Source organism: Streptopelia decaocto (assembly GCF_964273445.1).
Source record: "Streptopelia decaocto genome assembly, chromosome: 10".
Lineage (NCBI taxonomy): Eukaryota > Metazoa > Chordata > Aves > Columbiformes > Columbidae > Streptopelia > Streptopelia decaocto.
Genome location: NC_138665.1, coordinates 16,410,085 through 16,435,856, shown reverse-complemented (window position 1 = coordinate 16,435,856; position 25,772 = coordinate 16,410,085). Strand labels below are relative to the sequence as shown.

The window sequence follows — 25,772 nt, the reverse complement described above, 5'->3', positions numbered from 1 at the left end:
TTTAAACTATACATTGTAAGGGCTGTGTTTTATTGGCTTGGGCGCAGTTTGATGAATACTTTCTGCCAGCAATGCTGCTTTCTAGTAGGAGGCACTTCACGGTGTCCAGTAGGAAATGACTGTGGGCTCGGACCGATGTGAGAACACAGAGGGATCCTTTGCAACCGGTGCTGATGGATTTTTAAGACACAAGTGTGTATTATTTTCTAAAACGCATCTAGAACATAAGGTGGTTTCAGCGTTAGCTCCTGGGGACCACAGGAATGCAAATCAAGAGAGCTGTATTTATAAAATAAAAATAGGTGCTGGTCTGAAGCTGTATGCTAGAGTAGAAATGAATTTTAAATTACATGTGCCTGAGGCTTTACTTTACTTGCCGTGGGCAATGCAGTTCCTCCAGCCATGGCACTGTATGCAGAGCTGTGCTGCTAACAAAACACTGCTTTGGGAATAACTGAACCTATACATTTTGTAAAGCTTTTCCTTCTGCTGAAAAAAATATTACCGGATGATTTTTTTATTTCCATTCTTCCTGCATTTTTACTCTGTCATGCTCAAGTTAATGCAGAGTTAAACACAAGGCTGAACTTCCACTCCGGCTGAAAGCTGTGCTCTGCTAATGCCATCTATGAATCTGAAGCCACGAGCCAGATTAATGGAAATGAGATGTTCCACTTTTCCACCAGCCCTAAAAGTGATTCTCTGCCTGGCGGGGTGAGTGCAGAGGAGACTTGTTTTCTGCTAGTGTGGTTATAAAATCCAACCAGACCAGCAGCACTTGAAAATATCAGTTTCCAGAATCAAAATATCAGCCCAGTGTTGCACATCCTATTTTGTATTTTTCTTGGAGATCTTTGGTGATGCTTGTATTTTTGAGAGGAGGATTAAAAATAAGTTTTCATATTCTGATTACATAGTTTTTAAATCACTAGTCGTATGTGGAATCATGTAAGCAGGAAAAAAAATACAGTTATTTCAGAATTGTTTTGCCTACATGCTTTTCAGAGCCTGCTGAGCAGTGTCCTTGCTTAACTGGAAAGATGCTGCAGCTGCCCAGTACAGCTATTGGCTTGAGTGGGATTGCTCCTGTGAGTGAGGGCAAGTTCAGGCCTTTTTTGTTATTTGTGGCTCTGTTTCCTAAGAATATCAAATGTCTTTCAACAATGGTAATGTCAAATGATGAAACTAACACTGGAGAGTTTAGTATTTACAAAAACTCAGTTAAAAAAAGGGGCTTTAGAGAGCTGATTCATCAGTCTTGAAAGCAAGTATAACCCCCCCACACATCCATGAATGTATGTTGAGCAGAAATAAAACAATATAGATTTTGCCTCTCTTTTTCTACTTGTGCCTTTAGGGGGCTGTAGCAGAAATGGAATACATAATGTATTGACAGGAGATGTATATTCCACTTGTGAGTAGGGCTCTGAATCCTCTTGGCTTCACTGTTTCTGAATCATCATGTCTTTACTCAGTGGAGAGATAAATATGGCATTCACTTCAACCCATATAGCCCGTTATTCATTTGTATAAAGCAGGACCAATTAAGACATTCTTTTCTGTATTTGCACATTCTACATATGGAGCAAAAGGGAGTTAAAAATATCTGTTGCAGCAAATGTGACAGGATGCTCTTTGAATACTGAACACGTTACTCCTGGAGCTCCTCTGAGCAGTGAACTGAGTTTGGGAACTGTTGAAACAGACATACGTTTGGTTTTATGTTTGCTGCATTTCTGATGTATAAGATCCATAGTCACCCACTCACTTATGTAAAAAAAGTGCTTTCCTTCCACTTTCACAGCTGCCAGCTCCCGAGCAGACAGCTCATGGGCACGGACAGAGGCACAAGTGAATGCAGGTTTGGAGGCAGATGCCCGTATTCCAGGAGGGTTCCATATTAGGTAGCACTAGTGTATCAGAATGAATTATTTTATTGGTATTGCTGCTTTTGTTCAGAACATGTGGTTTGACTTTTTGTTCAATCTCTGAGAGTTTGAGAAGAGAATGAAGTTAAAAATAAAATAATAAAAAAACCCTAAGAAATTCCTGCTATTGCAGGCTTAAGGAAATAAGCCAAAATATACATTTTCAATTCCAACAACATTTCAGAGTGGTATAAGTCTCTGTTGGCTTAAGTGTTTCTTGGCACAAAATGCTGATTATATATGTCTCAAGGAGACAATCAGCATGTTCATACAAAAGTCTCAATCCGTAAAATACAATAACATGTGGTTGCCGCTAAAGATTTGCTGTCAAAATAGATAAGAAACGTTCTTCTGGATTACGATATGGGGCTTTACATTGAAAAGCTTTGTTTTGCATTAAAAGGTAGTTTGTGGCATTGTGAAGTGATGAAATGGTATGCAGCATAATACAGTTTGAATGGGAAGGAAACACAGTAAGATATAAACAGGTTTGATGATATTTTTTCCTAGCAACTCAGTAATATTTAACTATTGCGTTGCTGCCTGAAACAAGTCACTGCAGTCCTTGCTGAGAAGGATGCAGTGGGGTGTAAAGCTTTTCCCCAAGGCCTCAGGCAGAAGAGGCTGTGTGGGGAAAGGCAGCAGGATGGCCCAACGTATTTTGGTGGATGAGAACGTATATGAATAACTCCTGTCTTGTGGACCAGTATAACAGTGATGGATTCAGGCACATCACTTTGCATCCTTTATGTCTTCTAGGCTGAGTTTTATGACATAGGCTGGAAACTTCTGATCCTGCAGTTTTGGTGTCTTCCCATGCTGAGTATCATGGGGTCAGAAGAGGCCGTTCATGAACGGGTTCCTCTCTCTCAGCACCTGAAGCGGGGAATGAGGACAGAGGAGAGCGGTGCTGCGAGGCTGCCCAAGGCTCCATGTCAACCCTCCTGCCAGGGCTACACCAAACCCCCGTGCTGTAACATGTCTTCAAGAAAGTCTTCAATGCAGTGAATCCCCTGCTTTTCTAGTTAAGTTGCTAAAATAACTATTATTTTGTTATTGTTGAAAATTGATGCTGCAAAAACTGGTTTGAATTTGACTGGCTTTAGCTTCCAAGCACTGGATCTTGTTACACCTTTTTCTGCTAGATTAAGTATCCATCTGCTCTCAGCAATCTTTTCCCTGTGTAAATATTCACAGGCTGTGATCAGGTTGCTTCTTAACCTCCTTTATGAACTAAATAGACTGAGCTGTAGTCTGTCCTTGTAAGGCAAGTTTTTCCAGGCACTCTAATAGCTCTTGTAGCTCTTGTCTGAATCCTTTTCAAGTGTTAAAGGAGGTAGAGAATCAACCAGCTCAGCAGAGGTGGCCCACTTGTGTTTGATTGGGTAGATTGGTATCAGGAATTGTTAATTCCTCTCAAAAAGACTGAGAGGTACATCATGATGAAGAAGAAAAACAAAGCAGTGTGTTTCATCTGGCACATGGAGGGGAATTCATGCCTGTATGTCAAGCATCACTTTTCTGAGAAGCCTTGTCTTTTTAGTAGTCATTAGGAGAAATTAAAACGAAACCTGTAGTTGCTTTTTCTTCTTGATCCCTCTGTCATATTTCCCAACATGTCCCAGTGTTGACCTGTGTGGCTCAGGTCTCATGACCTGTGATCCTACTGAATGTCTGGGCTAAAGTTTCTACATTTGTTTTGTATAATGCAAAAATAAACCTTAAAATGTGCGTGAGAGGTTCCCAGTAGAAGGACTCTAACTGCATGATTTTCATTATTTTAAAATAATACACATATTATTTGTTACTTTAAATACCTGTAATGGACCATTGATCTACTTGTGCAAAACAAGGCATCTGTCTGCGCAGCTTAAGTGACCTATTAATATGTTTTTTCTGGACAACTTCAGGGCACAAGGCAGTAATAGTTTATTATTTGATATAACTGTAAGACAGTGAGTTCAATGGGAACATTTGTCTCCCTCTTTATTTTTCATTTTCTAAATAGTAGAATAGCTACCTATAGGCAGATGTGACTATGTTCTCATGCCGTACCATTAAATAAGTTTTTATTATATTGGGCTTCTATTTAGTATAAAAAACAAATATGAATAATTGAAGATTTTAGTGAGGTCTTCATATCGATTGTATTGCCAGTGGTTGGTTTGTGACGAGCATTTGGGATTCAGTAGAAATACGTTGTAAATATGTTCTGCTTTGAGGCTGCTCACATTTAAATGTGGTGCATTGTTAGGATGAAGCCTGAATTATTGAAGACTCAGAAAAACTAATCCTTGATAAAATCAGAATGCTTTAAAAAGTTTAAACGAATCCTTTGTCCTTCAGGTTATATGACCTGAAAATAAAAGTATGCAAAAGGATTTAATAAAACATAGGCTACCCTGTGTGAGAGCTCTCTCAAGGCTTTTCAAGGAGTAAATGGTTACCATTACCAGAGGTAATGTACTTCATTTGCTTTCCTAAGAAGGTACTTTGATATTAAGAGAAACTCCTGAGCTAGGATTGGAATTTAAACTCCTGTAGGGCATTTCATCTTGCGCCCTAACAGACCAGCAGCGTGTTTGATTCTGAGGTCAACTGTATTACTGGGCATCAAACTGCCTGTAATAATTTCAGAGTTACTTTTTGTTTATTTGTGCACCTTCAGCAGTGATTTTGGGCTGTTATGTGCTGTGATTACAGAGTAGCTGATGATGGCTCTGTCCAGAGTTTCCCATTTAAAAAAAATCTGACATATGTTAATATTTTTCTCTCACCAGTTCTGCATTTTAAGTGCAAACTTTCTTTTTATTATAAATATGAAAACGTACATGGTTTCTTTATAGTAACACAGCTGTAGCTGGCTCCCGAGAGTGCTCCTCTGAGCAGAGTTTCCCAAGGGAAACATGGGTGCTGTGAGAGTGAAGAGATTTCCCCTTTCTTAATGGTGATTCAGTAGCAATAGCTTTGTAAAGAAGGTACTCTGTGTGTGTATATTTTTAAAAATAATTTATGCTAGTGTTACATTGTGTATTTTGATGTGATTTTGATAAATACTATCTGTTTGCAAAGTAAACCCATCGTTCGAATGCACTAGTGCCTAATTTAGTGTTCACTGAGGTGGGATAGAACGAATAAAAGTTGCACACTGGAATGTGGCACTTGCCTTTAGGCACCTGGAGGAGATGACCCAATGGACGTAGAAATCTGTAAGCTGCTTTTCCTCTCCTTGCTTTAAAACGCTGCAACAGTTTCAACACAAAAGATACCTGTTTGCCTCCTGGGTTTCTCAGGCAGTTACACATATGATTTTTACATGATATGTTTCTTTTTAATTTCCCCTTCTGATAGCCCAGGTGGTGGGAAGTGTAAGCTTGGGGCATTTAAGAAACTGGTGCAGTGTAAACACAGCTACGCACCCATACCTGCTCTGAAATCTGGTTCAGTTTAACAAAACAGACCCTCAGCAAAGACATCCTTTTTGCTTGTGTTGATAAGTGAAAGTATGAACACTTCAATGTAACCATCACCTCTCCTCCCATTGCTTTTGGCACTAAGAAATGCCATTGTCCTAATGCGTAAAATTCTTATGTTTGGCATGGAAGATGAGTTTCATTTAGAGGCAGGAATATGGCTGCCTTTTGTTATAGGCATACGTAGATTTCATTTATTTGTAAGTGTAAATCAGAGATTGGAAATTCATCAGGTACCATACCCCCTTGGGTTTGTTTAATTGGACTTGCTGTATGCAAAGGGCTGGCAGTTAAATGCATTAAGTATTTGTATTAGATGCTGTTTTCTTAGGTCAAAACAAAAGCTATTCAACTTCCAGTTTATCATGGTCAGGTTATACATTAAGAAAACTTCTGTTTGATGAGTGAGGGATTATATTGTGACCTGCCTGTTGTCTGGTGCTTAGCAGTTACTTAGCTGACAATAGGTACAGTCTAATATTTCACTTTCTTGTGCTACTGCACAAATAATAGTATTTCTAGTTCTCACAGATTATGATTATTACTCAAGTGCTGATGACTGTTCTGTTTTCATAGTCTCTTTGCTGGAAAGATTTATTTTTTTTATTTTCCCTGCCATAGGTCTCTGCATGCTTCCTTATAATCCTACTGCTCTCCAGTAGGGTCCTGTCAGTGTTTGCTGGATTAGCAGGATAATTTACTTTCCTGGCATGTTTTGCTTGTCCATAGGGACAGGCTGCTCAAAAGAAGAGACACCTAACCTGGTGCATCAAGATGCAGAAACTAGTAACTATCATTAGTTCTGAGTTCGAACCTCCAGGCGCTGAACTGCATGGTCTTCAAGAACAGTAAGATTGATGTGTCTGTTGGTAGTTTAACATGCCAGCCTAGCCTGCTTCCAAACTGAGTTGTAGCGTTATTATCCTTCAGTGACAGGTATGTGCCGTGGTGGTGATCTTTGACCTGCATAAAATAAGTCAAAGGGAACAAAGCAAAACTTCAAAGAACAGGAGTGTGCCCAACACTTTCAAGTGTATGAGAACAGTGTATTGCTAACGTGAGTATTGTGGAGATTTAATCGTTAGCATGTTTTTGTAATAAGAAATCAGACAATCTTTTTAATTTTAGAGCTAGCATTTTTTTCTCCTTTTTCTTCTCAGTAATCAATCCTGTGTGTTGATTTTTGTTTTAAAATTTTGCACATCATATACTCTGATTTATCAAAAAAACAGATGTTGCATATGCAGCTGCTAAAGAGGTGGTCCCGTTTTTGACAGAACAAGTCATCTGAGCCAGCTGCAGTAAGGTTTTGCTGATTCAGACTAATGATCAGGAAAGTGATTTCAAACTCCAGGATTTTCTGATGTAGGAGCCAGCGAACAACTCTAAAACCTAGAACCGATGCATCCTAGAATGTATTTTGTTCGTTTATTTCATACTATGAAGATAGTTTTATTTTAATTATTTATGATAATGAACTTCTGAGAAAAGACATTCTGCTATATTTTGTAATGATAATGAAACTTGAGCGATGCAGGGCCTCTCCACAGCATCTTGATATTAAATGTGTCTTGCAAACAAAATAAGGAGTTGGTCTTATGCTCTTTTAATTTCTTTTTGCTATTTAAAAAGGGGTTAAAAGCTTGTTGTTCTGCTTCTCTCCTGTCTTTCCTTTCCCCTCAAGATAAAACAGGGGCCTAATGCCTTTTCATGTTTCAGAAGTTCACACTGTTAAAAAGCAGCTCTTCATTAGGCTTAGTATCCTGCACTTTTTAATGTGTGACAGCTCTTGGAAGGCATCTTAAAGAACCTTTCCAAAAATTCTCTGCAAGCTTATGGGGAGCTGCACGAATTTTGCCCACTAGCTGCCTCTACTACCATGCTAAAGGAAAAAGGAGTCATCAGAAATAGAATTAAAAAGGCCTTTGCAAGTCACTTGTAAAGTCTTTAGGTGCAAATTATGGCAGATGCAACTCAGAGGCTTTACAGTAGTTTATTTCTAATGGTGTGATATTCTTTTTTCTCCTTTTTTTTTTTTTTTTTTCTCTCTCACTAGTGATCTATTGAAGCAAAAGGTATTTCCTTGCAGAATTAATGATTGGATGGGAGGAGTTGATAACCCAAAGTACAAGTGGGGACCATCTATCCCAGCCCATCATTAGTCTCTTTAGTCTCCAGAAAATGCCCTGTACTGATTCACTTTTTTTTTAACCTAAAAAGGATGAAGATCAGTCCAGTTTGCTCTCTTAATTTTTATTAATACTCAAATATTGTGCTTAGATTTGATCTGTTTTAGCCTGGTAGACTGATAGGATGATGTACATGCTTAAGAACTTGATAAATAACAATATATGGAGCGTTTATCAAGAATAATGCCTTTAAACTAGCCAGCTGGAGTACTTTACCGTTTGTTAGCATTTTACTGATTTGATAATTTAACACTCTTTAGTGTTAAAATTGAAATCTTTGCCGGTGGTGGCTGTGGTGCTATTACGAATAGGAAGAGACAAACACTATAAGTAGTGTATTAATAGTAACATTCAGTTTAGGTTTTAGCCCTTACCATGTGGTACATGGGGGTTGTATTTTCTGGTAGGTAGTGCAAATAGAGATGCTCTCATAGTAGCTCCTTACCATTAAAAATGGAGGTTAAACCGGTTGTAGATAACGGGACCAAGACATGGGTGATGGAAACTGGTTCCACTCCTGCTTCTGCTACTGGTTCATCCTGTGGCCATGAGCAAGTCCTTTAATTTCTCCATGCCTCGGTTTCTTGATTTGGGATGCCTGTTGCTAATGGCAATTAACTGCTTACCTAGTATTTTCAGATTGTTTTGAATGAATAGTTGTAAGGAGAGTCTTTGTTCCCTGTTGTTGGTACCAAATTTGTAAATATTAACAGTGGAAAAAATGAGGGATTTATCAGATGAATCACAGGTTCTCATCATTCAGTGTGGTAGGCAGTCCAGTCTTCTCCCTTTGCCTGGTGATTTCTGTCAGCATTATGAGATGAAAGCCTGTAAAATATTAAATCTTCTAGATCAGATCTGTCTACAAAATCCTATTTAGACTAATGCTCTGATATGATTGTGCTGTAATCCAGAGAATTAACAGGATGATTTTTAAAAGGTGGGCAAACTGCTTTTATTCAAGGAAATGCTTAACCGGAATCTGTGCAGAACTGAGGAATGTAATTGGTACAGTGTCCTCAGGAGGGTTTGTCCTTGACAAGTTGACTTGGCAGGACCCTATGAGGTCAGTAAGTGTTGATAGACCTGCTCTCCGTAAGGGCAGGCTGAGGAATGGAGGGACCAAGACTATTTCTGTTCAGGTAGTGAAAAAAAATGAAACGGGGGAGAAAAGAATCCAAGGAGTCACATAAGCAGATTCTTTTGTATTTATAGAGTATATTCCTCCTGATATTTATTTGGTACAATACCAGTTGAAAGAATATAAAGCTGTAGTTCTGTCTTCCGACTGCTGCTTAATGTGTTTAATACTTGACCTGCAGTGGTGAAGAGATCCACATGGCTGTGGCCAGATGACCTCCTTGAAGCTGAAATCATTAAGTTGTTTAAAAAATATAATAATAATAAAGGTTGCTGTGCAGCGTGGCTCTATGTGTGCAGTCATGGGGCTCACAGCTCGTGAAACGCCTGTTGCGGTGGAGGCCGTTAGCGCCAGGCGCTGCGCTCTCCTGGCCGATGCGTGGCAGAGCTGCGTTTGGCCATGGAGATGAGCTAACTTAGAGTAAAGGTTGACCCTTCTTGTGGGAACTGTACTCAGTGTTTAACCTAATGTTACACTTGGTTTGTTTTGTTCCTCCTATCAGCTCTTTTAGGGCACGTTGTATGATGTGGGCATCTGTGGCTCAGGAGGCCAGTCTAGGTCTGTCAAGGCCCTTGGTTTTGTCTCTTGGGCTTGTTTTAACCAGAGGTGGGTGTTTTGTGGCTGTAAAATCCACTCTGTAGGATTGTTTGCTTGAACAGATGTTACATTGGCTTCAGAGCTGTAATTCTTCTTTATTTAAGTCTGGTTGCTTGAATCTGGCATTTAAAGAATGACAGGTTCTGGGATAATACAGCAATGTTGGGGGGGGGTTGAATTACATGCAGTATGTAAAGTTAATGTGAGGAGAATAATCCACACTTGTAAAAATCAGAGAATCCTTCCTAGACCGACAGTAACATACACTTTTTTTTTTTCCCAGGCTTTTAGTGTAGCAAGACTTTCAAGTGGAAAATTGTTAATTTACTATAATGAATTGAAATGTGAAAAAAACAAATATTTAGTTAATTGCCTCATAAATCTGTCTGTTACTATCAGTGGAATTAAATTGATAAACAGTTCTTTAAAATTAATTTCCACATGGCAATGTGCCGATTTTATTTTATTCAAACCTCATTAGGTATTTGTATGAAAGAAAACATAAATTTGTATTTTTGTCACATTAAAGAGCGTGTGTGACAAAACACATATTTCCTACCATGGTTACTGAGGTTTTAATATATTTGGCTCAATGAGGAAAGCTCAGTATTAGTTATTTTGAAAAGCAGTACCAGCTGAAAAGTGGAAGTATGTCATACTTTCGTGATTGTATCATGTTCCTTTCTGGTCAATACAGCTTAACTTGGAGTCCTTTTTCTGTTGAGGCCAGAGGATGGGGGACAAGGTGCTAGAAGATCACATGCAGGTTTGGGCTGTTGCTAGTGCTCAAAGTGCTGGGTGGAATGTGGGTTCTCTCAGGGGGGCTGTGGACCTTATTTCTGGTCACCGCCAGGGTGGGAGTTCCTGGTGAGAGGAGGAGGTCGGTGGTTTATGGTTCTGGGCCCATACTGCCTCTGCACCCACAACTTTTCCCAGTTTTGAACCTGCTGCAGGAGCACTTGAGGGCTCTTGGTGTGAAAGGAGGTGGGAAGCTGAGTGCTCTTGTGCTTTAATCACCTAATGACGTTATGCCCTGTGCAGTATCAGTTTGTCAAAGTAAGTGGGGCACTACACAAAATTAAATCATTTGATACACTCCATCCTTCCAGCAAATGTAGTAAGAACATCCTTGCTGACCTCTCCCAGTGACATTCAGCAGAAGACTTGTCTCATGGTGTATGACCCAGTGTTCTGGAAACACACATAAAGATAATTCCTTCTTGCTGTGTGGTATTGTTAGATAGCCTTAAATTTCAACTTGATGGCTGTCATCTCAGAGTTTAGTGGTGGGTGAATGGTTGTAAGTTACTGCTGGTCTTACAGTGAAGTTTAATGTCTGAGAGTCGGGACTTCTCAGTTTTCTTCCCGCAGCCATCTCTTACTTCTTGAATATGACCATCATCAGCTCAAACTTTCATTCCCTCTGTTTTGTGTGACAGTAGTTGCTTCTTCACAAAGGTGTAGTTAGGCCTGATATTCTGTGAGTCATAAAGAGCTTTGAGATCCCCTAAAGAAGCCAGCCAGAGGGACAAAATATTAGTGATAACAGTGACCTGTAAGGCTTCAGAGGAAGGAGGTTTCAAACACATTTTCATTTAGCTTTAATAATGCTTTAATAATACTTTAATAATCAAAAGAAGAAATGTTATGTTTAATATTTAAACAAAATTATATTCACTTTCTGCTTGTGTTAAGTGTGTATTAAAGCAGGATGGAAGCTAGTTTACATATTTTTACACTAGCCTATTTTATTATTAAATACTGAAATGTGCTGAGGTTGGCCAGCCTCCAATGAATATGACTCAACTTACACTGCATTTTAATATTTGCATGTTACAAAGTATAATATTTCTGTTAGACAAATGGTTGATGGGAGAATTTAAAAAGGATGTACTTAAATAACACATTGTGTTCACGTTATGAAAATAAGTGGTATTCACTTGCTGATTGACAGCAGAAGGGCCAAAAATATAAAGGCTTTGTACTGTAAATAACTATTCTTCAGGATGCAGTAGTCCATGTGTCTGATCTTGAAAATGCAGGGTAGAACTAGTGCTGTGGGGTGAGACTGAAGAGCACAGGAGCTTCCCGTTTGCCTGTAATAACTGTAGGCACCCCAAAACAGAGCATGTGAATTCTCTTCTCACATATTCAATAAAATACAATCTAGTTGAATCAATCATGTTTTCAGACCTGTATGAGTGAGTGACAAACCTAATTTGAGATAAGGTGATAATTTTCAGAGGATTTGAGAAACTCCTTACCACAGAGTATTCTGTTTGAGAGCATTTATTGGATTAAAGTCTTCTAGAGATGTTAAATACAAAGATATCAGGTCCTTTGTACTTAGAACATAACTTCATGTGCCAAAAATTTCTCAGGTCAGCATCAGTATTTTGGGAAGTGCTTTGCTATGTTCCCAGGGGCTTTACTGGGCTGTTGGCTGGTGTCAGAGGCAGGGTGGCTTCAACAGAGCTTTGGTCTTACTTTCTTCTGGGAATTTGGCCTTAAGCAGCCATGATTTCTTCATTGTGATATTTCTGTCATTCATGAAGTCCATGTGAGATTACAAACGCAGAACATGTGAGATTTCAAACACATTCAAAACCTAATTGGAGAAACAGAGTTTCTGTTTGGCTCTGGAAACTGTAGTTCTGGGATAATAATTTGCATCACACCCACTTTAAAAATTCAAATAATTTCAGACATGAGGTTGCAGTCTTGGCCAGTCTAAATAAGATTGTGTTATGATTCTGTTCTGTCTAGAGAAGTGAAATTATTTTACATTTGTTTTTAGGTGCTCATTTTAGCTTTTGAATCCCAGGGCACATTTCAAACTTGTGTCAGTAACACCTACATGCCATATCCCTAACAGCACAGCATTCCCATGGCGAGTTAAATTTAAGGGTGTTGTCTTTTCGGGGAGCATGGTATATTTTCCTTACTTTTTCTCAGTGACGAGGTCTGTGATCTGCTGCCTGGTGTGTGTGGGTCAGTACTTACTGTGGGATAGAAGGAACTTTGATTATTCCCCAATCAGTTTGTTTTCATGTGTACAATCTATAAGATAACTAAAATAAATACACTTGTGCTTTAGCTCAAAGTGATAATGGCCTTAGGGTAGATCGGGAGGATTTTCAGGTTGATCACTTGATTTTTTTTTTTAAATTTTTTTAAAATAAATTCCTAAATTTCATTTGATTTGGATTTGTCAACCAGGAAATCTACGCAGTCAATTTCTGTTGTAATTAATGACCGTAGAAGCTCTGGCATGTGCTGCTTTGTACTTAAGACTTTTTAAACTGTTGGCAGTAGATAAAAAAAATTATGTTAGCATGAGGAATATATCAGAAAAGCTAGTTAATAGGCAATGAGTTGCTGCTGCTTAGAGATGGCTATGTTAGGAGACTGGGCTTTTTGTCATTATTCCATGGCAAGGCATCGTCCAACGTTCATTGAATTCCCTGGGAAAATTGCCAGGAGCATCAGTTGAAGTTGAACAATACCCTTAGAGAGGATGTAAACCTCAGCAATGCTGATGAACTTGGTGCTGCTTTGGTTAAATTATTTTGTCATACTTTATGCTCTGTTTATAGATGAGGAATAAACATATGTGTGCTGAAGACATAAGCAGTATTTATTATAGATTATCTTCCTCACTAGAAGCCAATGATGATGACCTGCTGACTCTGAATCTATTTCACAAAAATATTATTATTCTTTCTTAAGCTCTGTGTAATAGGCACCTTGTTGCTATGAGGCTTTTTGAGGTCTACTTGGAGCTTGGAATGTTGTAGGTTCTTTCCAAGTTGATGGCCATTAAGTCTCATGAAGCTACAAAATCATTGCATCTCCTGCAATTTGTTAATGTCCAAGATAGGCAATATATTCCACAACAGCACTGAAAAGGGGATGCATGTTTACTTGAAGTGAAAGCACCTTGCATTAAGTTGATCACCTCTTTCTTTTCCAGTAGTTATTACTACAACAAATGGAGGCAATTATATAGGATTTCAACCAAGAGAATAATTTATTTAGAAGATATTTTCTCTAGCCTCTCTGTGTCCTAAATAATAAATTACATTATATTGGCTTACAGTACTATTTTTCTGTACATTGGGGTCTCTGAATTAGTCTATGTGTGCACTTCTCGTTCAGTCTAAAACTGATGAATGAAATAGCCATCCGACTGAATTCTTAATTTTCCGGTGGTGGTATTTTTCAGCACACGTGAAGTTTAAGAACATGTGGTTAAAGAGCTGCACAGCATGTGAATATGCTCAAGGGAGCAGAGGTGCCTGTTAGTAAATGAAGGCAATTGTTAGAGCTGTAGGAGGAACACAGAAGCACTTCTGTGATAAAACACTCAGGCAGTTGAGTTTGCTGATTCATCTATCTCCAAAAGGTGGTGTTAATCAATGGTAGTTTTGTAATCTTTTTTAAAAGGCTATATTTAACTCTGTTAGCTGTCTGTTGCATATCATTGCCAATATTTCAAAGAAATAAAAATGTGGGGACGCTGTTTTTAGGGAAGCATCCTACAGGTGCCCAGGAAAGCTGTGAGTAGCAATACTAAAGAAAAATTTTACTTTTAAATATGAGAAAAAGTAAAGACACAAGTAGAGTTCTGAAATTATGTTCAGCTTGGATGTAAGAATGCAATCTATACACATTAAATGATAATGACTTAAAGATTCTGTGTTTCAATATATTGAAATACATTTTAATCTTTAAGAATGGCTACATGTACAAAAAGAATCTTGGACTTTTTCTTGTAATTTGAGGTATCTGTGTGAAGGAAAGAGACTGTAGCAAGCATTGTCAGAAGATCGTTAATTGCCTTGAATTAGTGTTGTGACTTGGGAGTAACACATGTACAAATACACAGTTTGTAGCAGTACTACACCATGTTTGATGTGTATAAAGAATAATGCACAGCATGCAACTAAACACAACTATATTTATCTCTACCACATTAATGCATAGAATGCTGGTGCTGATGGGCGTGTGAAGTATGATGGCAGCTCGGAAGCTGTTAGGAAATATGCTGTGAAATATATTTAAATTATAGTATATACTTTGGCAAAGACTTAATGGCTTCATTGCCATCAGTGAATCTGAAGAAACTTGAAATTCCTGAAGACATCAACAGAAGTAAAAGAAACCAAACCAACAAAAAAACCCACCACATAGAAGAACCACACCAGCACCTGTCATATCCTGTTGGAATTTAGGATGAACCTCTTTCCCTATTCAACTCCCTTGTAGTAATCAGAGTCCCTTTACAGTCACACCACATTACCCATCTAATAAAGTTCCTAGTCTGGCTCCTGTGTCCTGAATGTAATTCATTTGATACCACAAATGTACATACATTTCACACTTATGTAAGTTTGTTTCAGTTTATCAGTGGTTTAGTGCAAGTCATACCTAGAATACTGAATTCCATGTGTTTCCAGGAGGTTGATGTCAATGCCTTAATATGTATTCATTTTATTAAAATAACAAATTAACAAAATGGCCCCATAATCTTATCTTCACTAGCTCTTTTATTTAAGTGTCAGATGCTTAGTCATAGAAATATTGCATGTTGGAAAGCTATTTTATGTGACTATTCTAATGACTATTTATCTTTTGTTGTCCTTTTGGAGCTGTGGTTATAACCGTTTTTCTCCTTAGTTGTGTTTTTTATTTCTTTTCCCCCTCTTTTCCTTCAGTTTTGCTTTTGTTTCTCATACTGCAAATCTGAACTGACAAGAAGACTGTAATAAGACTCCAAAACATACCTTGAACACACATTGTTCACCAAATTACAATTGCTGATGTCATTTACACATGTTGCTTTTCAAAGGATGAACATGTCCATTTAATTTGCTTTTTAAATATCCATAACAGTGTCCCCAAGCATTTTAATAAAACAGAAACAGTTAATTATTGCCGAATAAGGATATCCAAATATAGTGGTCTGCACCTTGCTTTTAAATATATCTGACAGCACTTCTTTCTGGAAGAGAAAATTGTGTAGATTGCCAGTTATTATAATTTTTAATAAATAAGTCTTTTCTTGACTTTGTTTCTCCCTCTTTCCCACCCCTTTACAATACTGTTCAACAACCACACTTGCAGTGGGACCATTTCTATCACAGAGTGATTGAGCTCTGATTTACACATCAATTACCCAACTTCATGGAGATTTTCATGCTCCCCTAGCTGACATCAATGAAGCATAACTGCGTAAGTGCTTTATTTCATCCCGGTTTTTGATAACTCCGACTGATAACTAATCATATTGAAAGACAATGTGCTATCATACAGGAAACAATAAATGCTCCCCTTTTAAACCTCATCTATTCTTTATGTGCTTACTATTCAGAAGCTTATCTCTGTCATCTATTCCCCCAGAATTGTTCCTTCCAAATTCACGTTAAGGTAAAGTTTGGGGCTACATAGTACCAAAAAGAGGAGAAAACTGAGTGAAAATAATGTTTTTCTAGGTACTTGGAGGGAAGGAAATAGCAAAAAAGAATGAAGAATATGGCAAATATAAGCCAAACTCTTAGCCTCCTAGCTTAAATTTCCATAAATTGCCCAGGGGTCTCTTGGGTGTTATTTTGTTCAGAGGCTTTAATCTTCTGTATTCTCTATCAAATGTGCTACAGGAATGGCATTGTTTTTAATGCAAATTGTTAAGAGATTTAGCTCATGTGGATAGATAACCAGTGACCATCTCAAGCGTTTCTCTACAGAACTGTTGAACATCAAAGACACATTATTCTATATTTTAAAACAAATCATTTATCTTGAAGTGCAGTCATAGATATGTTCTGTGCTGGATACTTTCAGTAACTATCCATGTTAGGAAGAAGAACACATTAAAGTAAATGTTAAATATAAATGATAGTGAGGAGCTGTAAAGCTATTCTGTCACGGTTTGATTAGTCTCTGTCAAGTAGTAAAATTACCAGGACAAATATTCGGGTTCAGTGGTGATAAACAGAGGAAGAGGGATTTTGCTATTTTAAGTGTGGTATTGCTTATGATGTTTTATCATTAAGTGAAACAAAGACTTTAGATGAGCGGAGAAGATATGGTAAGTTGGCCATATTTCTGCTTACAGATAAGGTTTTTCAAATACACGTTATTTACTTAATATATATATTTAAGATCTGCAATGAAATTTAAGACGTAAGGGTGGTACTCTGCTTTTGCATGAAATCAATGCAGTTATGGTGAGATACATCTGGAGTTATGTAGAGGTGAATTCCCATTGCAATGTATTTGCTAGAAATAGCCTTTTACCTAGTTTGATTATCGGGTGAAATGTTTCTTGTGTTGCGTTTTTACTTGCATTTAAAAAGAATTGCCCTGGTGTGGAAAAGGAAGCATGTATTTCAAACATGGGAATATTCTCAAGGACCTGAGTTGGATTTCTCATGTAAGTCAAATATGTTCATGAGTGTTTTTTTGATTTGGGGTGTTTAGTGGCTTGTGAGTTAGTTTCAGAGGAAGCCCAGTTTTTGGAGTTTACTTCATCACCTTCCTGAAGGGCGTATGGTAGAGCAAGGATTGTGTCCCAAAGTCAGGACTAAGAAGAAATAACCTTGGGAAGGGACTTTCAGTTCTCAAATGTATATATTTTTGTATCCACTGTGTCTTAGCTTAGAAGTCTTTTTATTTCACGTTTCCACAAATGACAAACATTTTAGCTTGAGAACCTCTTTCATCGTTTAGGCATATCCAATGTTTTTAAGGGGGGTGGAAGTAGTATAGGGGGATATTTGATCATAGTGTGCATTTTTGTAAATTCAAGCATGTTGTTAAGAACAACTACTCCTTCCCTAACTTGTGGGTAAATGCTGGTTTCTTTCAATGTTGTTCATTTATGCTCATGGATGTAGTCTGTCAGTACAATAAAGCCTCTCTGCTCCAGCTTTTTTTATTGATTCTTTCCCTGTTGGGCTTTTGTTGTTTTGACTGAATCAACAAAGCAGTATTCTGTTCTCATTCATGATTTTTCTGCAACATTAGATGTTTCATTTTCATCTTCTTTCTTCTTCTTTTCTCTTTTTCATGTTGCAGTTACTACTCCTTCAAACTTGTCTGGTCTGACTTGTGTTCTTTCTCTTGTCTTTCAGACTCTTCTCTGCCTTTCTAGCCTTCCGTGCTTTGGGAGACTATTTCCATGGCTTTAGTGCATCTTTGAAAACAAACCCCACGTGCTAGGTCTCAGCCTTTAGCTGTTGGTCTTATTTCTTCAGCTTTCCTTTAACTCTTCCCTTTAATCCCTTGCTCTGTTGCAGTCTGTCCTAAAAGGTTTTTTTTTCCCTCCAGATCTTTTGCACCACATCCTCTCACTTTGAGCACAGATGATTGCGCAGTCCTTTCCAATGCCCCAAATTTTGTTCTTCTAGTTTCCATTTTTGTAGACAGTGCATATCTGACTTCCATCTCTTACCACCAGATCTGCATTTTTAGCTTCCAAAGCAAAGCTACATGCATGCCTGTTATCTTTTGCCTTGATATAACCTCCTCTGGCCTCAGCCACCTTCTCAAATGGATATATGCTGGTCTGATTTTAAAGGCTTAAGTATTGAATGCTGTTATTCAAAATGCATTTGCAGCCTGCCTCAGTGTTCAACACACCAAAACAATAATAGTTATGGTTACTATTCTTTCTGCCACATCCTACACACTGGTAATTTTGTAGATCAGTGGTCTCATGTTCTTGTAGCGTTTTTACTGCTCACCGTTCCTCATCTTCTTATGTAGAGACTTCCCTATTCAAATTTAATCATTAATGCAATGAGTGGTAACAAAAAAATAAAGCTCGTCTATTTAAACTACATTGTCACATAATAGTGATGTCTGGGGAACTGGCCCTCTTGGATGCAGTGAGTATCATGGCCTGCAGCTGTTTTCTTCTCAATCTCTTTTTAAAAAACATTTGCAAAAGTCTGTATTTATGATTTCCTATTCTCCTGGCTTGAGAGGAGTCATGAAATATCTCTCATACTAATGAGACAGACTGAACTCTGGTGTTTCTCTTGGTATCTGACTATAGTTTTCACTGACACCTTCACTACTAATCATATATCTGTATTTCACAGAACATTAATTAAGCTAAATACTAAACATAAGTCCCAGAGATTGCATCGTGGCTGCTTTAAGAGTTTCTGGAGAGCATCTCATTAGGTTCTCACTGCGCTGTAGCCATAAGATCTGATCAACATCCCTCTTCGGATTACAAGGAACCCAAAGAAGTTGTTATCCTAATCTGTGTATGATCTTATAATATTTGACTTTCGTAGCCATAATCAGCGCCCTGTCAAGCATTCCCATAGCAAAAGTACAGAGAAAAAAGCCAAGTATTTGACCTGACAAGATGAGCAACCACTTCCTTTTGAATAGATACTTTGTACACTTAAGGCTGTTGTGTGTCTGTGGGAGTGGAAAGTTCAAAATGAACCTTTTTTTTTTTTTCTTTTATAAGAGAATATATAAGAGATGTTTGGATGAATGGAGAGGCAGCAATTCACTCAGGGCTTTGCTTGTGTTGTGAAATGGATGCTCACAGTTTGGTAGTCTGGAAACATTGCTGGGCTTCAGGCTGTGAGGTGCGCTTTTGTGTTCACCTCTTGGGAGCATGGAATAGATATCTTTCATAAACACATACTGTTTTTTCAATGTTTTGCTGTTAACATTGTAAATACTGTTCAACTTAAGTTAATGTCTTTTAAAGTGATGATGCCATTTTGAATTACTGCTGTTTTCGTGCTGTTCAAATGAGTGGTTTTGTCAAGTGTCACAAAACATACCTAAATAGTGTTAGTCTTTGCTTTTTCTCAAGTTATTGCATAAGGCCTGACTCAGTTCCCTAAATACTTTCCGTGCTTGAGACCAGAGCTGGCTTTTAGATAACAAAGTGCAGGAACCTGGCATGAAAGGTGAGATCTGTGCTGTAATCTGTGATTCTCTTGTCTGTGTGTTCAGTGGCCAGATTCAGTTTGGTTGGAATGGGCCTAGGATTTCACCCTGAAATTCCAGGCCAAAGTTGCCATGGGGAATCTGTAAAATGCAGCTCTGACTTTCATGAATAATTCTTTCTGAAGTGTCAGTGGCTGGGATAGGACTTCTCCCATAAGCAAAGATGACTTATGCGGGATATAAACCCCTGCTCACGCTAGATCCACTCTGCTGGTATCAAGACTGGGCTTCTGACTTTCTAGCAATCTGATCTGTGACCCAATATATGCATCAAACTGCCAGAGAAACATCTGGAAAGGTCTCCCATGAGAGCAGTGAATACAGTGTGTTCCTTCTGTTTCTGGGCTAAATTAACCCCTATTCCAGATGAGTTGTGGGGAGAAATGGAATCAGCCTTGTCCTCATCTTCATGTACTAATTTGCAAAACAGTTTGTACTCACTTATTGCCATACCTATGGATTTTAATCTTGATTTGGGATGCAAAAGGGAGACTTGTGCCTCCCTTCACCTTTCCTTCACCTTTTAGTGAACAGGTCACTTGTGGTTTGCAGTATTGTGTCAGCAATTTCCCTTTTGTCTCCTTCAGGAAACCAACAAATGGTTGTATAGGTTCTCCAAAAATACCAAGAATGATTATAACAATGTTCTGGAGCTTGATGCTGGTGCCAGTGATGTCACTGCATCAGGAGGTGTTATAAATAAATCAATAAAACGTGGTGTCTTTTCAGCCTTCTAACTTACAGAAGGAAAATGTGGATGGAAGTCATTCAGCTCTGCCTATGTAGGTGGCTTTGCATTCTGTTTACAAGGCATGGTTGAGCCTTATTCAATCCAAGCCTGAGTGATCTTGAATTGCTTAAACCAGTTATTAATTCGTATTTTTAATTTAAGAATCTCATTATGACATTAATCTGTATTTTTTTTTTTCCTCTGTACAAAAACAAGTACACGAGTGTAAGGATACATGGAGTCATCAGGCAACAGACATATGCTTTGCTCTGCTCTCTGCAGGGCTTGCAGGTTCAAACACAACCTGCCTGAATCATAAGAACTTTAATTGAGTAGATAAAGAGGTCCTCATAATTATAAACTGCAGTAGGTATAACAAGAGGCTAAATACATAGCTGTGGTTTTAATTAGCTGGTGCTTCAAATTAGTAATTGTGGTTTCACTCAGAAATCAGTGACTTTATACACTGTTAAAGCCTCATCGCTGTGCAGTTCATTCCTCATTATATCTCTCGGTGTGAAGCTTTCAATACAACATCATGCTGAGCTAAAAAGGCAAAAGTTGTAGATATTTGGTTATCTTCCAAGTGCAGTTGAGCTCTATGGAGATTTAATTCATTCGTGCCAGAGATAGGTGAACTAACTGTTCTTTATTACATATGTAATATGTATGTTTGTATGTGTGCATTTGTACATAGATGTCGTGCTAGTATGTCCAGAATTGATCAGGGAAGTACTGCCTACAACAGATAAACGTCAGTGCATATACTGAATCTGCTATTCAAATTGTCGTCTGGAATTTGGTAGCTAATTAACTGACACAGAGCAGAGCCAAAAGCCTCATAACAAATCAGATACGGGTTGAAAGCACAGAAGTGTCCCTCAGTGCTTGTCACATGAGAGGTTGTCAGTGCAAGTTGAAGCATGCATCTTTTCTTTGCCTCTTCCCTTTCCTATTTTTCCCTCTCCTTCAGGGTTTTAATTATATCTTTTCCCTCAGAGGAGCAGGAGGTAGTTTGTAAAGCCAAGAGACCGAAGTACTTGTGTGCTATTCACAGGGGAGAAGTGAATGTGGTCTCTCAGCTTGTCATCTAGGTCTGGCAGGTGCACAAAGTAAGCTGACATACAGATAAGTGCCACTCGCCATGGCTACACTGAGGCACTAGATCCTTTTCTGTTTGTTTGCGTGTAGAATTATCTGATACTGGAATCAACTATCCTAAAGTCTCTTCTGAGACCCTGCTGCGAACACACTTTTTTAAAACCCCATTGACGCTCACAATGAAGCCGTACATAAATTTTAACAAGTACCTGGGACAGAATTAGGTGCTCTAAATCACACGAGGCTGAGCTGGAGCATTGGGATGGATGCAGACAAGTGTTACGCAGTTAAATAGATATGAAGATGCTGCTGTGCTTCCTTGACTTAGCACTTGTTCTCTCTGCACAGACAATTTCTTTGTGGGCACACATGCATATGTGTGTGTGCGCGCATGTGTATTCTACAGGTTGTTAATACAAAGGTGTCAATATGTATTTTATTTTTCTGCATAATACTCTTTTAATTTGAAAAGAACATTTTTGACAGTTTTTATTTTAGAAGTATACTGGTTGACCTACTGCTCAGTTTCACATGATTCCAAATTTACCTTTGGGAAAATTATTCAGTGGCTGCTTCTTTCTTTCAGAATCATCCTCAGGAGTTGCATAATTTCTGATGTTTCGCTGCTCTTACTGATAGTAACGAACATGTAACTAAATTATGGGGAAAATAATGTGTTGTCTTTTTTGTCTTTCTCTTCTTCAGTCACTATGAACAAGACCGGAGTGCACTTAAGCGGAAAGAATGGGAGAGAAGAAACCAGGAAGTCCAGCAAGATGAAGATCTCTTTGCTTCAGGTTTTAACCTCTTTGGGGAACCCTACAAGGTAAATTGCATTGTTATGCTTTACATTTTCAGAATGTCTTTTATTTGAATGCATTTTACAGATACAAATAAAGCTTCTCATCACTTGTAAGAAATGAAAGTATTGTATCTGCCATGGTACTTATGCTGATTTGGGTAATCAGTGTATTCAAGAGTATATGGCAGAAGAGCAAACTCAGTGCTTTGCCCAGCATTACATACTAGCATTGACAGAGTCAGGAATTTTGGTTACAGTCCAGTTCAAGATTTCTTCCTTTAAACACACAGCAAAGTCCTGGAGTAGAAGTATGTGCAGCAGATATCTTTACAAGTGAGTTTGTAGCTACAAACCTAGAACTCAGTTCTTTTCTTTTTACGAAGGAAATATACCTGAGTTGTTAAAACCAATGTCCTCTCTGTAGATAATGAGTCCATAAGCTTTCTTGTGCAATCATAACCTTCCAAAAAAGGCTTTTGGGAGACTCTCTGATACTTTGGGGAGCATAACAAGGGTATAAAAGGGACTTATGACACGTCTTATTCTCTCTAAGGAGCTTTGCTGCCTGAGATTTTCATCACCAAGGGATGTCCCCTTTTGTGATTTCTGCTGCTTTGATTTCCAGTAAGACATTCCCTGAAGAATTCATCAGAATGTAAATTTCCATATCTCTTTCTCCTCCCAATCAGTGACATCCATTGAAAGGTCACCACTTCATCTTTCCATTTTACATTGTTAGCAGCTGTAGGGAGGATGAAGGCTCTTTGAAAATCACCCAAAAAGGAGGAGGAAAGACCGGCATTATTATCAAATGGTGTCTAATAATTATGGACTGGGAGAGCATAACGGATACACTTGACTCCTAGCTGTACTTTGGTTCAGGCTGATGAGGGAGCATCAGGCCTCACATCCTTGGAGGGAACTTGTGAGCTGGAAAGCCCTGGCTCAAGTACAAGGGACTGAAGGTGTATTGAAAAATATTTTGAAAGGTAGTTTTAAAACCCAAAAGTGCAAGATAATCAAAGTACAGAAGAAGATATCAGAGCTAAAATGAAGACATCTATCTTGTCTGTACTGTTGACTAGCAACCCGGCTATTTCACTCTATAAAGATCACCATCAGGATGGGCCGAATTTGAGCACTCCCTGAGCTGCAGCAGGACTGCATGCCAGCGAACTGTCCCTTTGAGCAGGAACACCTCTCAAGGATAGACATCCCTTACCTGAGACTGAGATCCTTCCTTATCTGTGACAGATCATCAGTAAGTGACTGATAGCATGCTGAATTAGTGGCACAAAGCATTACTATTTCAGGTAGTTACTCAATATTCCATTAGAACTAAACTGTTGACTGGGTGTGAGACTAAGACTGAAACCAGCTAGGCTCCAAAAAGAGTTCAGAAAGCAAGAGGGTCTGCTCTGAACCTCATGACTCAATGGGAACGTCCTCCTTGCTCTTTGTGTCCCTGGTAACTGCATGAATTATTCTAACTTGATTCAAAGTCAATTTTCTTTTGTATGTTTCTCCCATGCAGTAATTAGTAAGGTGAACCTTGCCATCAAACTTATTGAACCTTGTCAAACCACTGTTAAACTGGGTTAAATTCCATCAAACTTACTGTCAAATTACTATTTTACCTCAATAAAACATATTGCTACTTTTCTCTTTTGAGTGAGGTGCGTTCCACTCATCCGTGACGGAGACAGCTTCAGCCAAATAAGTACTATGTACTAGGACAGTTTGTTAGTGGAGTCATTTTGTTTTTATAAAAATCTTATCAATGCACTTATTTCTGCATTGGACCACACTTTAGCATTTTTGGGGGAATAATAGCTAGCTATGAACTGATTTTATTGGGACTTCCTGCAGGTCATGCAAATGTTTTTGCTCAAGTGAGTGGTCATTTGGATTTTGGTAGGTAGACTAATATACAAATCACTGCAAGGCCTGGTTCACACAGAAAGCTGCACCCACCTTTTCTCTTCTGGTTGCTCTCAGTGGGAGCAGAATGAGCTAAAGCGCACTGCCCAGCAAAGACAACTGTTGCAAAGACAACTGTTGTGGCCTGTGGGCACAAGGTCCACATCCTCAGCTGGGCTAGCTCTGCTAGTGAGATCAGCTCAAGGGATGGCTGATACATTTCTGAAAGATCTGGGAGTGTGATGTAAGATGGGAACTACAGTGACAAAGAGAAGGCTGGGAAAATCACGTCTCAGGAAACATAAAATGTCTCTTTTCCTTTATTTTATTCCCAGACCTTGTGTCCTTACTTGTTTATCGTTCCTTCATTTGCTTCAACAGTAACCTAGAGAAGGGACTGTTGGGGGAAGGAATACTACCACTGCTGTTCTGATGTTTGAAAGACTAAACAACTGGCGGATGTTTTGAGATGGCTCTAAAATTAGGATATTCAAACTTGCTCAAAGAAAGGGGCCCAAAATTTCTCTTGGAGCTTACTGCCATTGAGTATCATGAGACGAGTGGAGGATCTGCCTCCATCTATCAACTCTCTGCTCTAGCTGTTAGCACATCTTTATTTCAATCTTTCTGTCAAATTAAATGTAGGTTATCGTTATAGCTTTGGACAAGTGCATGTTTCTACATCGATTCTTTGTAGCATATGTATGTGTACACATACATGAAAAGAGATGTTTATTTCTGTGAGTGTATAAAATATATGCTTATTAAAAGATGAGTGTTCTTTGGAAGCTCCACCTTTGACAGGTTGATAACATCCAGCATTATTTTGGGAAGGTCGGGCAGTGAGGGCCGTGTTGCGCTTTAATGCAAGTGAGTTGTAGGTCTTACCTTCAAACTCTGGTGCAACCTGCTATTGCTTGACTTTGCAGAAGTGATTAGGGGAAGAGCTTGTAGTATCATGACAACAAACATTTGAAAAAGCAATGTCAGAGTTTTCCTGAGAGAAGCTGCAATTTTACTACTGAATTGTTGATACCTTTTAATGTTTTGAATTAGTAAAGAGTTTCAGAGATGAGTATTTCAGAGAAAACAGTAGGAGTATTTTTGTTACTTTTCAAAGGGATTGCCTCAGAAGAGTTCAACTTGAGAAGGAGAACCCAATAGGCATCATTTCCATGGGGGAGCCTTTGGTGAATGTTAAATCATTTATCCCCTCCGTGCTATTCAAGCTTAGCATAAAAAAAGAGCTCAGATTCTAATCCATGGAGGTTAGTCTAACCATGAGGCATGAGAAAGTGAATGAATTATGGAACCTCAAGTTTCATATGAATTTTCACAAAACCCTTGTAAATTGGGCCTAAGAGTTTGAGTGCATTAGTTCTTTTCTTTGTAAAACTATAATGCAATAGCTAGCTAGCAAATTAGTCTTCCAATAAGATTCTATTACAGATCTTTTTTGAAAGCAATAGAAGCAAATGTAGGAAGGTGTACATTTCCTAGAATGAGGGGGAAGGCTACTCGCCGTGAGTCACAAACCAGACGTGTAATTTATGCCTTGGAATACTCAGAAAATGCTGCATTTCCTTGATAGCGGCAAAATTGCGATTCAGCATGCTGTTCAGCAAATAAGATATACAGAGGTTTCCTTTAAGAAATCAGGCAATTATCCAGAATATGAAGGTAGAAATTGTCCCCAATCCAGAATTAAGAAAGAACAACCAGAAATTATGACTGGATTTCATGTTTGTCTTGCTGGTATCCAGGCTTGTCAAGAATATTCTGCTTCTCATGAGAGCCCTGAATTTGTTGAGGAAATAAAAACATTAATGTTATGCTTTAAGTCTTAAATGCAGGGAGTACACTTACACTACACACCTGAGCTTATTCAGGTTGTGATGCGTAAGTCT

The 25,772-nt window shown here is 38.5% G+C and overlaps 1 protein-coding gene across 4 annotated transcripts in view; it reads left to right on the top strand.

The window, feature by feature from the left end:
• AFF2 (ALF transcription elongation factor 2) overlaps window positions 1-25,772 on the top strand; it is a 333,326-nt gene that overhangs the window by 62,248 nt on the left and 245,306 nt on the right. For 2 of the 4 annotated variants that reach the window (XM_082062238.1, XM_082062237.1), the window contains exons 1-2: window positions 6,136-6,249; window positions 21,849-21,969. In XM_082062238.1, the coding sequence (XP_081918364.1) occupies window positions 6,176-6,249; window positions 21,849-21,969 (195 nt within the window). In that variant the 5' untranslated portion in view covers window positions 6,136-6,175. Of the gene's footprint in view, window positions 1-6,135; window positions 6,250-21,848; window positions 21,970-25,772 lie in introns of those variants that run through there. The other 2 variants (XM_082062239.1, XM_082062240.1) reach the window with 1 other exon arrangement.